General features: G+C 37.4%; 1 protein-coding gene across 10 annotated transcripts in view; it reads left to right on the top strand.

The window, feature by feature from the left end:
* The window catches only part of TRIP12 (thyroid hormone receptor interactor 12), a 69,287-nt gene that overhangs the window by 36,128 nt on the left and 16,542 nt on the right, over positions 1–16,617 (top strand). For 9 of the 10 annotated variants that reach the window (XM_085233133.1, XM_085233134.1, XM_085233131.1 and 6 more), the window contains 18 exons: positions 3,270–3,375; positions 4,389–4,525; positions 5,547–5,630; positions 6,988–7,083; positions 8,057–8,205; positions 8,891–8,926; positions 9,011–9,106; positions 9,530–9,622; positions 9,760–9,921; positions 11,436–11,504; positions 11,622–11,787; positions 12,496–12,613; positions 12,729–12,885; positions 13,176–13,329; positions 13,851–14,079; positions 14,753–14,871; positions 15,467–15,674; positions 16,447–16,547. In XM_085233133.1, the coding sequence (XP_085089259.1) occupies positions 3,270–3,375; positions 4,389–4,525; positions 5,547–5,630; positions 6,988–7,083; positions 8,057–8,205; positions 8,891–8,926; positions 9,011–9,106; positions 9,530–9,622; positions 9,760–9,921; positions 11,436–11,504; positions 11,622–11,787; positions 12,496–12,613; positions 12,729–12,885; positions 13,176–13,329; positions 13,851–14,079; positions 14,753–14,871; positions 15,467–15,674; positions 16,447–16,547 (2,280 nt within the window). The remainder of the gene's footprint in view (positions 1–3,269; positions 3,376–4,388; positions 4,526–5,546; positions 5,631–6,987; positions 7,084–8,056; positions 8,206–8,890; positions 8,927–9,010; positions 9,107–9,529; positions 9,623–9,759; positions 9,922–11,435; positions 11,505–11,621; positions 11,788–12,495; positions 12,614–12,728; positions 12,886–13,175; positions 13,330–13,850; positions 14,080–14,752; positions 14,872–15,466; positions 15,675–16,446; positions 16,548–16,617) is intronic. The other variant, XM_085233132.1, reaches the window with a different exon arrangement.

Below are 16,617 nucleotides of genomic sequence, written 5' to 3'. Positions count from 1 at the left end.
ATTACCATGAGTGCTTGGTATGCAAATAGGATGATGTCACAGGATAAACAATTTATATCTGCGTATGGCTTTGCTTCAGATTTGAAGTTCACATCTGAAATTTTTGTACTTGCTGAGTATGAACCACTTAAGCCTAACTTTCTTTTGAAAGTCTGTCTCTGTTCATAGCTTCTACTCTTTGAAATGGATATCTTGAGGATTGCTTTTTATTAAAGAAATAGTGCTGAATAGTGATAAACAAGGACTTAATTCGCCTGCAAGCCCTTGCTGTCAGCGGCAGCATGACTAGTGCTTTCCTTTGTCCGGTGCTCCTAGGGCATCTCTAATCCTGTCTATCTGAATATGGGTTGTACCCTGTTTACCTGTGAAGGCATGGGGCTTTCCACCTGCAGATCCAATAGACAGAGGACTAACTGAGGCAGGAGGTGTGCCAGAAGTGTGTTAAGGGGAAGCAGGAATTTTGATGAAATGGGGAGGGGGGAGAAAGGAGGCTTGGTCTTGTGCTAGAGAAACTAGTGATCTTCAGCTTATGTTATTGGGAAGACTGGGAGGATTTCCCAAAAGGTGCAGGTAGTAAGAGTGACTTAAGCTGTCTTAAGCAATGAATTCTAAGGATTGAGAATGGCTATAAAGAGTAGGAAGGAAGCAAGCTCTGAAAAATCCTTTTTCACATCCTTTTTGCCCTCTGACATGAATAAAGGGAGGTGGAAGAGCTTATGTACCTTGGTGGCTGTGTCAGATGTAGAAGAGAAGACTTGGGAAAAGGAAAACATGAAAATATCTGATGAGTAGAGTGCTCACACTGAGAGGCAGGAACTCAGCTGTTCTGGGTGCTCAGACCATGATGTGTTTTTCAACTTGTCTGCCAATCTAACCATACATTCTGTAGTACCTTCTTACTGAAGTAATTCAGTTTAAAGAAAAGGCTCAATTAATTTAATGCCCCTTAAGAAGGAGGACAATCCACTCCCCAACCTCACTGCCCCACTGTTTAATGGTGTTTGTGCTCACCTGACTCCTGTCAGCCTTGCTCAGTTCACTGTTGTGGCAGAATGCTAACAGAATGGAAGTGTGCAACAAGTGTGCATGCTGTGTCTCGGACTGGTGACAGTAAGGCATGAGAATGCAGAAGCACACCATTAAGCACAGCAGTAAGCTGTGTGGCTGGCTCTGCTGTCTTGTGAAACCTCTGCATAAACCCTGTTTTGATATAAGCCAAGTTTATTTTACTTCATTTATGGTGAGTATGTGATATCTATTACTGATCTGCTAAGAACAAACTTCATGTTTAGGTCTGACTACTTGAAGCTGAATACCCACAAATCTAAAGCAGTAAATGATGTGTTGAAATAAGGAGTTAAAATATGCTTACATATTTTTCCAGACTATTGTAATAAGGTAATTAAGTTTTCCAAATGTAAGGTAAAAGTAGACCTCATTTTTAAATTTTCACCATAATGTTACATGGAGAAGCACCCTATTTGGTGTCTGTATCTAATATGAACTTACAGAACAATAGACACATCTTGTGGACTAATAGCACTATACTTAATGCATGCAATTTGTATTGCAAAATACAACCAGCTATGAGGACTTGTTGTTTCTGCACAACTTCCATAACTTGAGAAATGCAGATAGGTATGGCCAAGGGCTCTGCTGCAGCTGTTTCAAACTGATCTTGTCTTTTTTTCCTAACACCACTCTTCCCTTCCCCCCCCACCGAGGCAAGTCACTTACTATATATGGATAAGGTTGGAGTCAATGACTGCTCCTGTTGTAGCAAATTCAACTTAAATTGTTGGTTTGAAATTATAAAGTAGTGAAAGTGTCATTGCATTGCTTTTGGAGCATTAAAAAAACTTGTAAGTATGAGCTATGTGGAAATTCAGGTGGCTTATTTCAGGTCAGTGCTTGGTGGCTGGGTGCTGAAGCTTGCTTGCTTAGGTTGCCAGGTTTCTTGGGTTAATAAGCCAGGTGTATGGTAAACACAGGAATATCAAGTTAACCTTAATCTACATGGAACTTAAAGCTGTATGCAGTTAATATATTCCTGGATCAAACACAGTATAGTATTTGCAAGGACAGACTGTTGACTAGGTCATTAATGACTTTGCAGATTATTTTCCTTTTTGTGTTAAATATCCTATCAAAAATGACATAGTTACCATTTCATTCCTAAATACTGTAACTCAATATTTCTGGAACTTTTTAGAAGATTACAGAAATCAACAGAAGCCAATTTGTGCTTAAAAAAAAAACAAAAAACAAAAAACAAACAAACAAAAAAAAGTATGCTTGTGTTCTATTCTTGTTTTGTTACCAGAAGAGGGAACAGAGATCTAATTTCTTTTTAAGGCTTTATTTGTCCTAGCAATAGTATGTCTAAGTTGGATGTTTTGAAGCTGTATTTTATCTTATTTATTTTAGAGATGTCCTGTGGTTGAAAGTCCCCTCAGAATGATGGCTTCGTAGAGCAAATTAGTATCAGTTGTCAGTCTTCAACAGTTCAAATACTCCTAAATTAAAAGCTCCCAACTCCTTTCCCTGTGAAGATGTGAAGCTGTGAAGATGTGTGTAGTTATTTGACTGAGGGAAGGTCTTACGATAGCAGTGGGGTTTGCAGTGATATAGTTACAGCAGAAAGACAAAACAAAACCCCAACATACTGCAGATCTCACCACTGTCGGTGTTTGAATTCTGGAGGGGGGTAGGGGAGTCTGCTTTGGATTTAAGACACTTATTCTTAAGTTGTTACTGACGTAGATCAATCTGACTGTAACTAAAAAAATTATGATTTAGCTAGTGACTGTCTAAGTTAATGCTGTGTGGATTTATTCTAAGCAACGGAGGCAAAACAGATGAGATCCTTCCACCAACAGTATAGTTATTCTCTCTAATCTAAGGTTTAAATCTTCTTTTTTTTTGTTTTTTTCCCATTTTAGGTGTTTTGAATGTGAACACATCAAAATAAGAAACACCTCATACTGTGGTATCTGTTTATGAGGAAGGCCTGCAAGCTCTTGTGTACCTGTAGTGTATTAATTGCAAAAGGTGTCCAAGTAGCAATTTGGAGTTTAGTAGCACTGAAAGGAGTGAAATGAATATCTTCTACCTTCTTTTATTGATAGAGCTGTGCAGTGTAAGATGACTAAAAGCAGATGCGGACTTACTGTGGTTTTTCTTTAGAGGCTCCCCTGCTTCACTTCTTGGTAGATCTACTGTGTGTTTAAAGACCAACTTACTCTCTTAATCATTTACCTGTTACATAGGCCTAAGAAAATCCACAAAGAAGCGCAGTGAATCACCACCTGCTGAGCTCCCCAGTTTGCGGCGGAGCACACGCCAAAAGACCACGGGCTCCTGTGCTAGTACCAGGTAAAACTTCAGACAACAAAATGTGATCTCTGCTGTGGATTGATACTTATTTGTTTTTATGGATGGAAATTGTCCTTAGCTACTGTAGAAGTAGCTGTGGCTTTTCAGGCTAGCCATGTCACACTGCATACCGGTGTCATGGTGGGTGATGCATAGAATTCTGCATCATCAGATTTTCAATAAGTACCTCAGCTAACGGAGTTGAGGACAAGAAGTACCTAAAGGCAGTATTACAAATGTAAATAATCCTTCCCTTAGATTGTGTTTAAAAAGTTACTGAATACTAGTAGAGTTCTAAACTATTGTGGATTATGAATGATAGAATGAAATGTGTTCTGAAAAATAAAAAGGACTCTATGATGCCATGCGGGTGGCTGTTTTAATACTGTACTGCTCAACTGACTCAGCTTGTTCAACAGCTGCATATGATCAACTGATGTTGCAAATGTCTAGGTACTTGATATGCCTGAGGTCTGATCCTGTTGTCAGTTCTGCACTTTAATTTGGCTTCTGACATCACAGGCATATATATTTGTAATGGTGACAATAGTAATATTTAAAAAAGCAGACTTAGACTCGTGCCCTTTGACTTCATCTGCCATTTAAAAGAAGCGTGAACATCAGGATTCTGTACTTTCAGTAGTTCAGAACTTTCTTTAAAGGTAAGTACTCTGTCAGAGTTCTTCTCAAATGTGTACTTGATTTGTAATTCAGTCACTTTAAGTCACAATCATTTCAACTATTATTTTAGTAGACTGTGTTGTCCTAGAGTGTGTAATGTAAAGACCTAGCTGTAATGCCTCAGCATGAATGAATCATAGATGTGGTGCAAGGTGAGGCAAGTAAGAGAAAGTTGGATAGTTTTATGAAGACTGGTTCTTATGTGAATCCATGTCTTTGTGCACCTTTGTGATAACTACCTATGTAAATGAAAGAAAAAATTATTTCTTGCATGGAGAAATCTCTTGTTATAATTACTAAGTTCTGGAACCTCTGTTTTCTTGTATCTTTAGTCGGCGAGGCTCTGGCCTGGGCAAAAGAGGAGCAGCTGAAGCTCGCCGACAGGAGAAGATGGCTGATCCTGACAACAACCAGGATGGAGTTAACTCTTCAGCTGCACGTACAGATGAGGCTCCCCAGGGAGCTGCAGGTAAGAAGTACCACCAACTGCAGCATTTTGGTATACTGCTGATAGTTGCTTATGCAAAATTCTTCTAGAACTTAAGGTGTTTAAGAAGTTACGGTTAAGTTAGTACAGCTTTCAGTGAGAGAGACCTTTACTTTTGAATCTTATCCCTTGGTTGTCAGGTAGAAGTTTCAGTTAGACTACTTCATAGTCTCAAAAAAAATTTCTAATAGGGTAGACCTGTCTTTAATTAGTTTTCAGACTTTTTTTTATGTTAATACTGCAGAAGTGACTGTACTGCTGACTGAAGAGATGCCAAACTCTCCAGAATATAGAAGACAAGTGTTTACCTATAAGAGTTCCTTTATAACTTCTGCAAAATATTCTGCAAATTGTCTGAAACTGCAAGCCTGTCTGTATGGGCAAATTTTGTCATTAGATTAAGAAATGCTCTTGTTTTTACAATCCTGTGAAGTAGTACTTAATTTTGTCACCTGGTCCTAATCAGCAGTGATTTCAAAGCAGCTTTCCAGTAATTATGCTGAGTTGTAGAAAAAACTCAAATGTCTGTGTTTAAAATCAGCTACATCAGTATGAAAAGTCAAAATTAAGTGCAGCATAACACTCAAGGCATGAAATTAGTAACAATGCAGACAAATGTTTGTGAAAGATTATTTGCTGATCTGACTTCTTTTCATCATCTTGTGTTGGTATAGCTTTGTTCTTTTATGGGAGGGATTGGCTCCCTATGCTGACATCGATCTTACTGAAGTAGTTGCACAGAAGTGTGGTGGCAGTCATTGGGCTGGTTTGGCCCAGTTCTGTGACTAGCGGGGCAGAGGGAGCCATGGATCTGCACCCTGGAAAAAAGGGAAAAAGGGGAAAAGGATAGAGAGATGGGCCTAAAAACAAGTCAGTGGCAACAATCTGAGGAGAAACAAACTAATTTACTACATGGTGTTAAATGAAGAGCATTTTTCTGGACACTTTCCTTGATGGTGGAGATGATGAAAGTTTTGTAGCTCACAATCTGCTTTTCTTCTAGCTTCTAGCTCTGTTGCTGGGGCTGTAGGTATGACAACATCTGGAGAAAGTGAGTCAGATGACTCTGAGATGGGAAGACTACAAGGTATAAAATCTGTAACTAATTTATAACTTATTTTTGTTTACAGCCTGTAAATACCCATACTGACCCAAGTTCTGTATTTTATATATAGTAGGAACACTTTATTTTGTTTCTACATCTGTGAATGTGATTCTTTTCTTACTGTAGCTCTCCTTAAGTACGACACCACCAACTTTAACTCACCAAAGATGCAGGAATTTGCAACTAATATCTAGAGGTGTTGATGAGTGTCCTTGCTTGTTTCCATGGTGTGTAATACACTGCTATTTATTGGAGGGATGGGGATGGGCTGATGGACACTTATTAAGTGCATAAGCATTTCCAAAATATCAAACTGTGTTTTTGCAGCAATGCATTTCCAGTTAAAAGGCTGCATTGGATCTGCTGTTACTCTGCCTGCTTCAGGATAACTCTTTTTCATGCTTATCACTGATGCTCGTGTTACTATAAGCTTTGACCAAACAAAATTTAACTGTACTTCAAAATATTCTGTTCTGTGCCTTTGGCTATAGAAGGATTTGGATCTCTCATAATGTGAGTGTACAAAGAGGTGCAAACTCCAATTTTCATGTCCTGCAGCTGTTTTAGTGTTTTTTTTTTGTTGTTGTTGCTGTTTTTCAAGGAGTTTTTTTTATCATTATATCCCTTGAAAATGACAGATATAGTTAATCTGTACCTTTAACACAGGACTGAGTGCCTTGTCAGTACCATTTCATTTGCTTATTGCTCTCAGTAAGCACGGGTACACGTTAGGAATATTGAACTGTTTTTTGTCCATATTTGTATTGATCCAAAGCAGTTGTACTTGCTACAATAAAAAAATATAATCTCCCCATTAATCCAGCATAACTAAAGTAATGAAGAGTGTTTATTTAAAAAACAAACTAATATTTAACAGATCACCTTGCTCATCAGCAAATAAAGCTGTCTGTCCTTCCTCTCAGATTAATTTTGCCACTCAGATCCTGAACCTGTGAAGATAATAAGTTTAACCAATTTTGCGTAGTTTGAAATCATGTTTGGAATCGCTGCCTAGTAAATCTGCTAGTTTAGATCTGATCTTCTAATATTTAGTAGACCAGATTTCTTCTGTGAAAACATGTAGCTCTGGGAATTTGGTGGGTGACTTCTTAAGGGTTCTTAATGCTCTGGTGAATACAAAAGTGACCTGTTTGTTCCCTAGAGGTCATCTTTTTTTGTGTGTTTAGAAATTGAAGTAGTTTTAGTCATCTAATTGTAACTCCTCTTTCCTAAAGTATCAAAATTCTAGTAGTCTTAAACTATTGCTTCATGGAACATAAGCTTTTAAAAGTATGTGTAGAAGCTTTGACAATGGCTGTTATCCTCTGTTTGCTTTTAGCTCTGTTAGAGGCTAGGGGTCTTCCTCCTCACCTGTTTGGCCCTCTTGGTCCTCGGATGTCGCAACTCTTCCACAGGACAATTGGAAGTGGAGCTAGTAAGCAAAGTTTGTCTAATTTGACTTAATTCTTTCCACTTCCAGACTAGTAGAATTCAGCCAGTAGTAAATTCTAGTATTCGTATTAGCTACATCATTTAATATCTTACATGTTGGAGATTTGTATGTCTTAAGTGCTGAACTGCTGGTAAACTATTAATTAGCTTGTCTTTGTGTAAGGAGGACGAATTTGCTTTAGCCATATTTCTTTTCTTTTTTAATTATTTTTTCCACCTGATGTTCCCTGCTAGATGGGGAAGGGAGGGCTCACCTTTTTATCCTTTCTTTCTTTTTATCTTGCATGATGGGCTGTTTAACAGAAGACCTCTGAAACCCCTGGTTTTGTGTTTTTTTTTTTTTTTTTTTTTCCCCCTAGTTTTAAACAAATTCTCGAGGTAGCTTTAGGGCAATTAGGATGTATGAGTTCTAAGGTTCACTGTTCATAGGTTCAGATGTGTCTTAGTTATCAGACTGTCCAAAGGAGAACATGGGTCCTTATTGTCATTCCGTTGTATCTGCATTATGTAGCTGGATAATGCAAGCTGGATAGTTCAAGCTGATTTGGCTAGCAGGAGAGCCAAAACAAGCCTGTTACACTCCTTTCCAAGAAGAGGATAGGATCTAATCAATATTCCATGTGCTGTATTATTTAGGAAGTATGTTAAGAAGTCTTTTACTTTATAAATTTGGAATGTGGATTCTATCACCTGCTGTAGGCTGGTAGAGATGACTGTGGTGAGCAGTGTGATGGACTCCCTGTGCTGTGACCAGTCTGCACTGGAAGGACTGCCAAGAGTGAGATTTCATCTCCCTTTCCCTCCACTTTTACATGGCAGGGGAAGGAAGAGAAACTACAAATGCAGAGGAAGGCAAACTATCTCTGGTCTTCCACTCTGGCAGAAGTATAGCATGGAAGTTGCACTGAACACTTATCTTCTAACATCTTCTTTCCTAATCTTTTTTGGTTATCCAGGTTCTAAAGCCCAGCAGCTTTTACAGGGTCTCCAAGCCACTGATGAAAGTCAGCAACTACAGGCAGTTATTGAGATGTGCCAGCTGTTGGTCATGGGAAATGAAGAAACACTGGGAGGATTTCCAGTCAAGAGTGTTGTGCCAGCTTTGGTAAAAAAAAAAAAAAAAAAAAAAAAAAAAAAAAAAAAAAAAAAAAAATTGTATGTCTGTTGGAAGATTTTTTGCTTAAATCAAGTATTTGTAATTTCAAGAGGTATTTGGTCCACATGGTTGCATTTAGAACTAACATTGGGGAAAATCTGACAATCTGTGTATTGTCAGTTACATCTTCAGGTTAAAACCCACTGAAGTGTAGAGATTCCATTAGAAAGCCTTTAGATTGCTCTTTAACAGAGCCTGCTTGTATTGAGTGTTTATTCTGTGGCAAGAATTGGTAAATGTCAGCAAAACAGACTCTGCTGCTCATGTTGTTAATAAAGTAGCTGCCCCTTCGGTAGAAGCTTGATAAATGCATGCCTGGAGGCATGCATGAGCCAAGAGAACAGTGTACAGAAATACTTTAAACTTCTTCCACAGCAATCTCACAGGTTAACTTGTGATTGTGATTTTATGTCCCAGAAAAATGCGGGCATTTGGTGGATACCTTTGTGTAATAAAGAAAACACACCCCAAACAGAAGTTAAACCTTGGTAATTTGTAGCCTATATGATGTTTTTTCAGCTAACACTGTGTGAACAACTATGCATGGCTGTATACAAAAAGCTACAGTATAGATCTGTGCACTTTATGTTGATACCTAGATGCTTTTACTAAGTCCTTATTTCTTTTAAAACAGATAACATTGCTGCAGATGGAGCACAACTTTGACATCGTAAGTGATTTGTAATATTAAAGATTTTTTTTTTAACAACTGCTAGCATCTGAAATTAAAGCAGATCTATATGTATATTTGTAGATGAACCATGCTTGTCGAGCCTTAACATACATGATGGAAGCACTTCCCAGATCATCCGCTGTAGTGGTAGATGCAATTCCTGTCTTCTTGGAAAAGGTAACATGAAATCAAAACAGTGCTAAACTAATCTGAAGGTTTTCTATCTTCAGCTCTAACTTGAGGATTACCCGTAATATAATCACTTCTTTCATAGCTTAGAAGACAATGCATAATGCATCAGAAGCTTTTAAAATAGATTTCTTTGTTTATAGCCTTAGTGAAAAGCATTATGTGAATCACTGTAAACTTTGTCTTATTGTTATTACTTAAATACTGAGAAATTATACATACTTGAAACTCTTGGAGTAGCTACAGAGTAGCTATGTAACTGAACTTGCCTGAAGTTGCTGAACTTGGTTACATCTAACAGTGTAGCTGTGGTAGCATCTGTTTTAGTACAGGCTAACTGTCGAAGTGTAAATGAACATTGTTTATACAAAGTGATTTAGTAACTGCTCTACAAATTTTGATTTATTCTAGCTGCAAGTTATTCAGTGCATTGATGTGGCAGAGCAGGCACTGACAGCCCTGGAGATGCTATCGCGCAGGCATAGTAAAGCCATTCTGCAGGCAGTAAGTACAGAAGTAGTCACCTTTTACCTCTGCATTTCCGTTCCCCTCATCTTGATGATTTGTAAGTTCTGTGAAAAAGAAGAAAAGTTTTGGTAACTTAGTAGTATTGAGAATGAAAACATTTATTTTTGTTACAGGGTGGGTTGGCAGACTGTTTGCTATATCTGGAATTCTTCAGTATAAATGCGCAGAGGAATGCACTAGCTATTGCTGCCAATTGCTGCCAGAGTATAACACCTGATGAGTTTCACTTTGTGGCAGATTCTTTGCCATTGCTTACACAAAGGTTAACCCATCAGGTAAGAGCTGTTGTAAAGCAGAAGGTTTCCTTTTGACCTGAAAGTAGTATAAAGCTTCCGTTAGATACCTAGTTCTTACTGTTCTTACTATTTGACTTTACAAGATAATCTGATACTAGTTTAAAGCTTCTGTAGTGTCAAGCTGTGATACTCTGATGTGTGTGTGAAGCTCTAGGTTTCTGTAACTATGGTGTAAGGATTCATGATGCTCTTGTTTTGTAAAATGAGAGAAATAAGGTACTTGAGCTTAGAGTGTGACTAATATTGGTTTTGTAATCTTCCCATTAGTGAGAGGAAATCTAGTTGTATTACTATTCAAATCTCCTTCCCACTTTAAAGCCTGAAACATTTCAGTTACAGTTGTGGTTTTCTGCTGGTTTATTTCTGCTGATGGCTTATTGGTCTTTTATAATGAAGTCCCTACTCCTGCACAATATTTTCAAATGATGGATCTTAAATAGTGGATTTGCCTGTATTGTAGTGCTGCTGTGTAAATAAATGTGCACTTAAAATAATTACTACACGAAAGAAATTTAGATGTACTGCTTAGTTGTCAAATCCCTGACAAAGAGATGAAAGAATGATTTTTCCTTAAAAAAAAAAAAAAACAACAACAACAAAACAATAAACCAAATAAGAATAAATGGAGCCTTCCAGGTAATCATTTTTAATAGTGATTTCTTAATTCCCTCTTACTGAAAGACTACTTGAATCTTTGAGGTAGATTCATATGCAGCACCATTAAACTTAGCCAAATTTATAGTGGGACTTGATGCTTTTGAAGGTCTTTTCTGAGCTAAATGATTCTGTGGTTCTGTGTAGGTTTAGAAGGTTCTTTAAAAACAGGAAGCAGCATTTCAGCAGTGCTAGGACAAATATACTGACTTTTTCCTTCTGAAGAAAGGCTATAGTGCACACAAAGACAACTTCAATCATCTTTGAAGCAGAATTTGATGGGGGAAAAAAATTCTCAGTTGCCTGTTTTTTTTTTTTTTTTTCCTCCATCTCATTCACTGAAACCTAATTCCCATCTGAAGTCTTAACTAGTTGTTTCTAGAGCAGTTCTTATTATCTTGTTTGGATTTGGTAACTTGGCTGCACTGCATGATCTCAAGCTACAGTCTTTATGCATTTTGTAGAACTATACCCTTCATGTCTGGTTAGTCTGTGTCTTCTGTCACTGTGAATTCATAGACCTTCATTTTGTTTCCTCTCTGCAGAATCCAGAAAAGAATAATAGACACCTATTTACTAATCTGTAAATGTCCTGAAATGTATTTATGTGGAAAGTGTGAGACGCTTTCCAGGCAGCATGAGAGATTCAAGGCATATTATGAGATCAATTTAGATTGTATAAATATACTTAGGATTCAGAACTGTAGCATATGGTAAAACATGTAATACGTGTTAAATGTGATCTAGTTGGCCTTTAAGAAGTTTTATGTATATGTCAATAACAGCTTAATTTCATGTATGTTAAAACTGTTTAAGGGAATACTTTTTTCTTTTAATAGGACAAAAAGTCTGTTGAAAGCACTTGTCTCTGTTTTGCACGGCTGGTAGACAATTTCCAGCATGAGGAGGTAAGGGTTGTTTTTTTTTAATGGGGTTTTTTTTTGGCTTCTTTCTGCCTTTCTTCCATTTCTAAGGGCTTACCTTTGAAAATCAGACTAACATTTGATTTTTGTTTGCTCCTAAAGAACTTGCTGCAGCAGGTTGCTTCCAAGGACTTGTTAACAAACATCCAGCAACTTTTGGTAGTGACACCTCCTATCCTGAGCTCAGGAATGTTCATCATGGTGGTGCGCATGTTTTCCTTGATGTGTTCCAATTGTCCAACGCTTGCAGTCCAACTTATGAAGCAAAGTGAGTTGTTTTTTTCATATTTTTGGGGGCCTACTTAAGTTTGTGGCTATGGTCAGTTGGGAATTCTGTGCACTTGGTTAAACAAGTATTGTTCTTTTTCTCTTGTTATGCTTTCCCTAGGATACTAAGTTTAGTTAATGTCATAGAGAGTAGTTGTTTATTTTTCCCCTTTCCTTTCTCTAGCTGTTTTTGCTGAAGTGTTCACCTGATGTTTTTTTTTTTAAGTCTGCATTAGCTGCACGAGTTGCTTTTATTTCAACTTAAGCTGAATCATTCTTCTTATAATCTTTACTGGATGGGGAAATGTGATGTCAGGACTTTCTTCTAAGGGAAAACATGGGGGGGAAAAAAAATTGTTACTGGTTTTGTCCCCAGTTATTTCTTTCTTTCCATTTTGTGAATTTTGACTTGTGATTTCAATTACTCTGTATGTTCTCATCCTTTCTTCCCTGCCATGTATGTTTAGTGATATCCCCTCCTATCTTCCCAGCAAGATGCCTCTTAAAGGCCAGGGTGGGACAAACAAAAAAGCACACCAAAACCCTATTTCGGACAACAAACATTCTTGTGATGTCTGAAGAGAGGGCTTTTGTCCTTCTCTCTTCTGTCTGTTTGCTTAGGGCAGTGACTATTTCTTTTGTGTAGTGTCCAGTACAAACTGTAGTCTTCATACTGATATGAATGGTCTCAATAATAACAATTCTGTAGACATTGCAGAAACACTTCACTTTCTCCTTTGTGGAGCCTCAAATGGGAGTTGTCAAGAACAAATTGACCTTGTTCCACGAAGTCCTCAAGAACTCTATGAGCTTACTTCTCTTATCTGGTAAGTTATACAGTTTTAAGTTTCAGTCTAGTTGTTTATTAAACTCCATAACTCTTTTATAACTCAGTATTCAGCTCGAACTTGTAGTAAAACATTGTTTTCATGTTCTTTCCAGTGAACTGATGCCTTGTCTGCCAAAAGAGGGGATATTTGCTGTTGATACTATGCTAAAGAAAGGAAATGCACAAAATACAGATGGTGCGATATGGCAATGGCGAGATGACAGGGGTCTCTGGCATCCCTATAACAGGATTGATAGTCGAATAATAGAGGTAGTAATTGTAATTGTTTACATGGGGGTGATCTTTGAACGTGTGTGCAGCTGTATTCAGCACTTTCTTTATGGTTTTGAAAATATCAGTCTTGATTGAATAAGAAATGTGTGAGGGGTAATATTGCACTGTCTGGGTATTCGGTGACAGGTAACTGCTGAATGCTTAATCACTGCTCTTATTGTATTTCAGTCAGTCATTGTTTTTTCCTACTGTGCTATCTGTTTCCCCACCTTCATATAGATTTACATTTGTTAGAGTATCCTTAACTTTAAACTCTTTGTTTTTAGGCAGCTCATCAGGTTGGTGAGGATGAGATAAGTCTGTCGACACTTGGACGTGTCTATACTATTGATTTTAACTCTATGCAGCAAATAAATGAGGATACTGGAACAGCACGTGCCATTCAGCGGAAACCAAACCCTTTAGCCAATACAAACACTAGTGAGTATAGCTTATGATACATCTGACATTTCTAGTTATGGCTGTTTTATGCTAAATGTCATGGTAGTTACTTGGCTAATAGTTTTCTTGTTTCTATGAAGCATCAAATTCTTCTGAATAAACTGAAGGCAAGCTTGCAGCAAAAATCAAAAGTATTCATACAGGCTTTTCCAGGGGATTGAGAATGTGTTAAATTTGGAGGAGGGTGGCTCATGGGTGGAGTCTTCTGACAGAGTTTTGTATGGCTTTTTTTGATGAAGATTGGGGCTTTCTATTAGGGCTCAGAAATAAATTAAAAAATTGAATTAAAAAATTGTTGGAAGAATTTATAGCTATGTTCTTGCTGTCAGTTTTACTTCTGGTTGTTAAAATAAAATCAATTAAAGATGTCAACTAATTCATTCTTTTTTTAAAATCAAAAACAAAAAAACAACCCCTCCCAAAAAATAGCAGACAACTAACTCATCAGAGTAAAGATGCAGAGAACTGTGCAGTGATTTATTGCATAACTTCTCACGCAGGTGGACATTCAGAATTGAAGAAGGATGATGCTCGAGCACAACTAATGAAAGAAGACCCAGAATTGGCAAAATCCTTTATCAAAACACTGTTTGGTGTTCTTTATGAAGTGTATAGTTCTTCAGCTGGACCTGCTGTTAGACACAAGTGCCTTAGAGCAATACTTAGAATAATTTATTTTGCTGATGCTGAACTCTTGAAGGATGTGCTGAAAAACCATGCTGTGTCAAGGTGAGTTCATGAAAAATTGTGAATGGAACTTATTTGGCGCTTACAAGTCAAATCTGATCAATTATTGACTCATCTTTTCTCACAAAGAAATTGTAATTTTTAATTCTTCTTTTAATTGTATGTTTTTTCTAAGTCTGAGGCTCTGTAGTTCTTCAGGAACTTGACTAATCTTAGATTTTGCAGTTGGTGTTAACTAAGTTTTTCATATTAGAAACCGATTGCTTACACTGCTATTTATGTCTAATATTGTTTCACTGAGTTCTAAACTTACCCGCAAGGTTTTCTGAAGTTGAGATGACTTTGAAGTAATAGGATGTGAACAGTAACAGGCTTTATATCATTCTACTGGCAATTTATGTTCTATTTATGAAACATCCCCCGCTTGATATACTGCTAGTTTAGGGGTCAAGGCAGAAGGCTGCAATCAGAAAATAAAAAGGTTGTACCAAGTTCTGGTTTCTTTGAAGGGAAGGAAAACTGTTCTATGCCTTGTGGGAAAAGTGACTTAGTGACTTAAAGCTCTCTCACCTATGTATAGCTTTTACGAAAGTGCTATGAAACTTGCTTGTATACCGGAATAGTGCTAACAGTGTGTGCAAGATGAAGTGGCTTTGTTATCAAAAAAAAGACAAACCTGATTCTAATAAATTATCTGCTGTATTGTCTATTGTAGTCATATTGCCTCCATGCTGTCAAGTCAAGACCTTAAGATAGTAGTTGGAGCCCTGCAGATGGCAGAAATCTTAATGCAAAAGCTACCTGACATTTTTAGTGTTTACTTCAGAAGAGAAGGTAATCCTTGCTTTCTTTCCCTCTCTGTTCTCCTTACTAGTTAGTATTCTGGGGTGTGTGTTTGTGAATGCTTCTCTCCCAAATTGTAACATTAATATCTTACTTGCATAATAAGGCAAATCTGTGCAAGGTATCATTGTATGTTGATCAATGCTCTGAAGGAGAGACAGATGTGGCTTTTTGAATCTGAAACATGTTTGTACAGGCTAATAATGTTAGAACTTATATTTAGACTGAAGAAGTCTGATGGAAATTACATGGGTAGTCCTACTGGACAGAGCTAATGAATGTTGAGCAGGAATTCCCTCAGTCTCCATACTTTTTAGTTGCCTTACCTGTAACTGTCATTTAAAAAAAAAAAAGTGTAGATTAACTTATTCTATAATAAGATTAATCTGCTTTTAAAATTGTGTGCAACTGCTGCAAATAAACTTAGTGTGTGTATATGCTTATGCAAATGTTGCAGAAACCTCATAATAGAGGTTAGAAGTTGTTTGAAGAGACAGAAGCCTTTTACCTACCTTTATGTTCTGTACCCTCTTTCCCCAAAGCCCTAAATAAAATACTAAGCATAAAGATTTCTTCCTTTTTGAAGGAGTGATGCATCAAGTGAAAAACTTAGCGGAATCTGAGGCTTTGCTAACGAGCCCACCAAAAGTATGCACTAATGGATCAGGAACGCTGGGTACCACTACAACTATAAGTACTGGAACAGCCACTGCTGCCACTAATGCAGCTGCAGATCTGGGCTCTCCCAGCTTACAGCACAGCCGGGAGGATTCTTTGGATCTAAGCCCACAGGGGTAAGTGCACTGTGTGTTGTGTGCAAATGTGTTTTTTTTTTTTTTCTTTGAGAAAAATCTTAACTGATGTGGGCTGCTACAGTATCAGCTGTATTTGGCTGTGATATTTTCCCTTAAAAATAGAATGAAGATATCATCTGGAAGCTTTAATTCATTTTATACTTTTTTTTTCAAGAAAAAAGCAAATAAAGAAAAACTAGTGACCTGATAGTTGTGATGTAATGATATGAAACAATCCATGCTTTTTGGTGGGAGACTGCAGAATGCCAAGAGCAACAGCTGTAGTCTCATGTAACTCCTGAGAACAGTGATTCTTTCAAAGGAATACTTGCCATAGTGGTGGTTGCTTTCTGCTGGGGACTGGAGGGAAGAGTCATTCTTAAGTTATTATTGAGGGGACAGGCAAGTGAATTCTTTTGCTGTTTGTTCAAGAATTTGTATTGTTTTTTTGTATGAAGTGCATTTGAATAAATGAATAACTAGACAAAGGCTCCGTATTATTTTCATGTTTTTACCTAGTGGTACTCCTGTGTTTGGTTACCTGTAGTAGAAGAGTGACAGCAAGTCAAGTGCTTTTCTTCTAGCTGGAATAATTGCTTTGTCCTTCCCAGTAAATTAAGAGTTGAGACTCCTTCTCCTGTAGTCTGTTTTTCTGTTGCGCCCTCCTTGTTTTGGGTTGGGATCTCTTCTATCCTTATGCTTATGAATGTGCTGAATCATAGAACTTACAGAATTCATGGAATCATGCAACTTTGTTTCTAAATTTGGGCAGACGACTGAGTGATGTTCTAAAGAGAAAAAGACTGCCAAAACGGGGGCCAAGGAGACCAAAATATTCTCCTCCAAGAGATGATGACAAAGTAGACAATCAAGGTAAAATATTCTTTATGACTTGGATTCCTTTTGTAGTAAACTTATTGACAGTGCTACTTAATGCATTAAT

The sequence above is a fragment of the Meleagris gallopavo genome, chromosome 11 (assembly GCF_905368555.1).
Source record: "Meleagris gallopavo chromosome 11, MGAL_WU_HG_1.1, whole genome shotgun sequence".
In the NCBI taxonomy this organism is placed as follows: domain Eukaryota; kingdom Metazoa; phylum Chordata; class Aves; order Galliformes; family Phasianidae; genus Meleagris; species Meleagris gallopavo.
The sequence above is the reverse complement of the archived record's forward strand: the minus strand, read 5'-3'. Positions and strand labels throughout refer to the sequence as shown.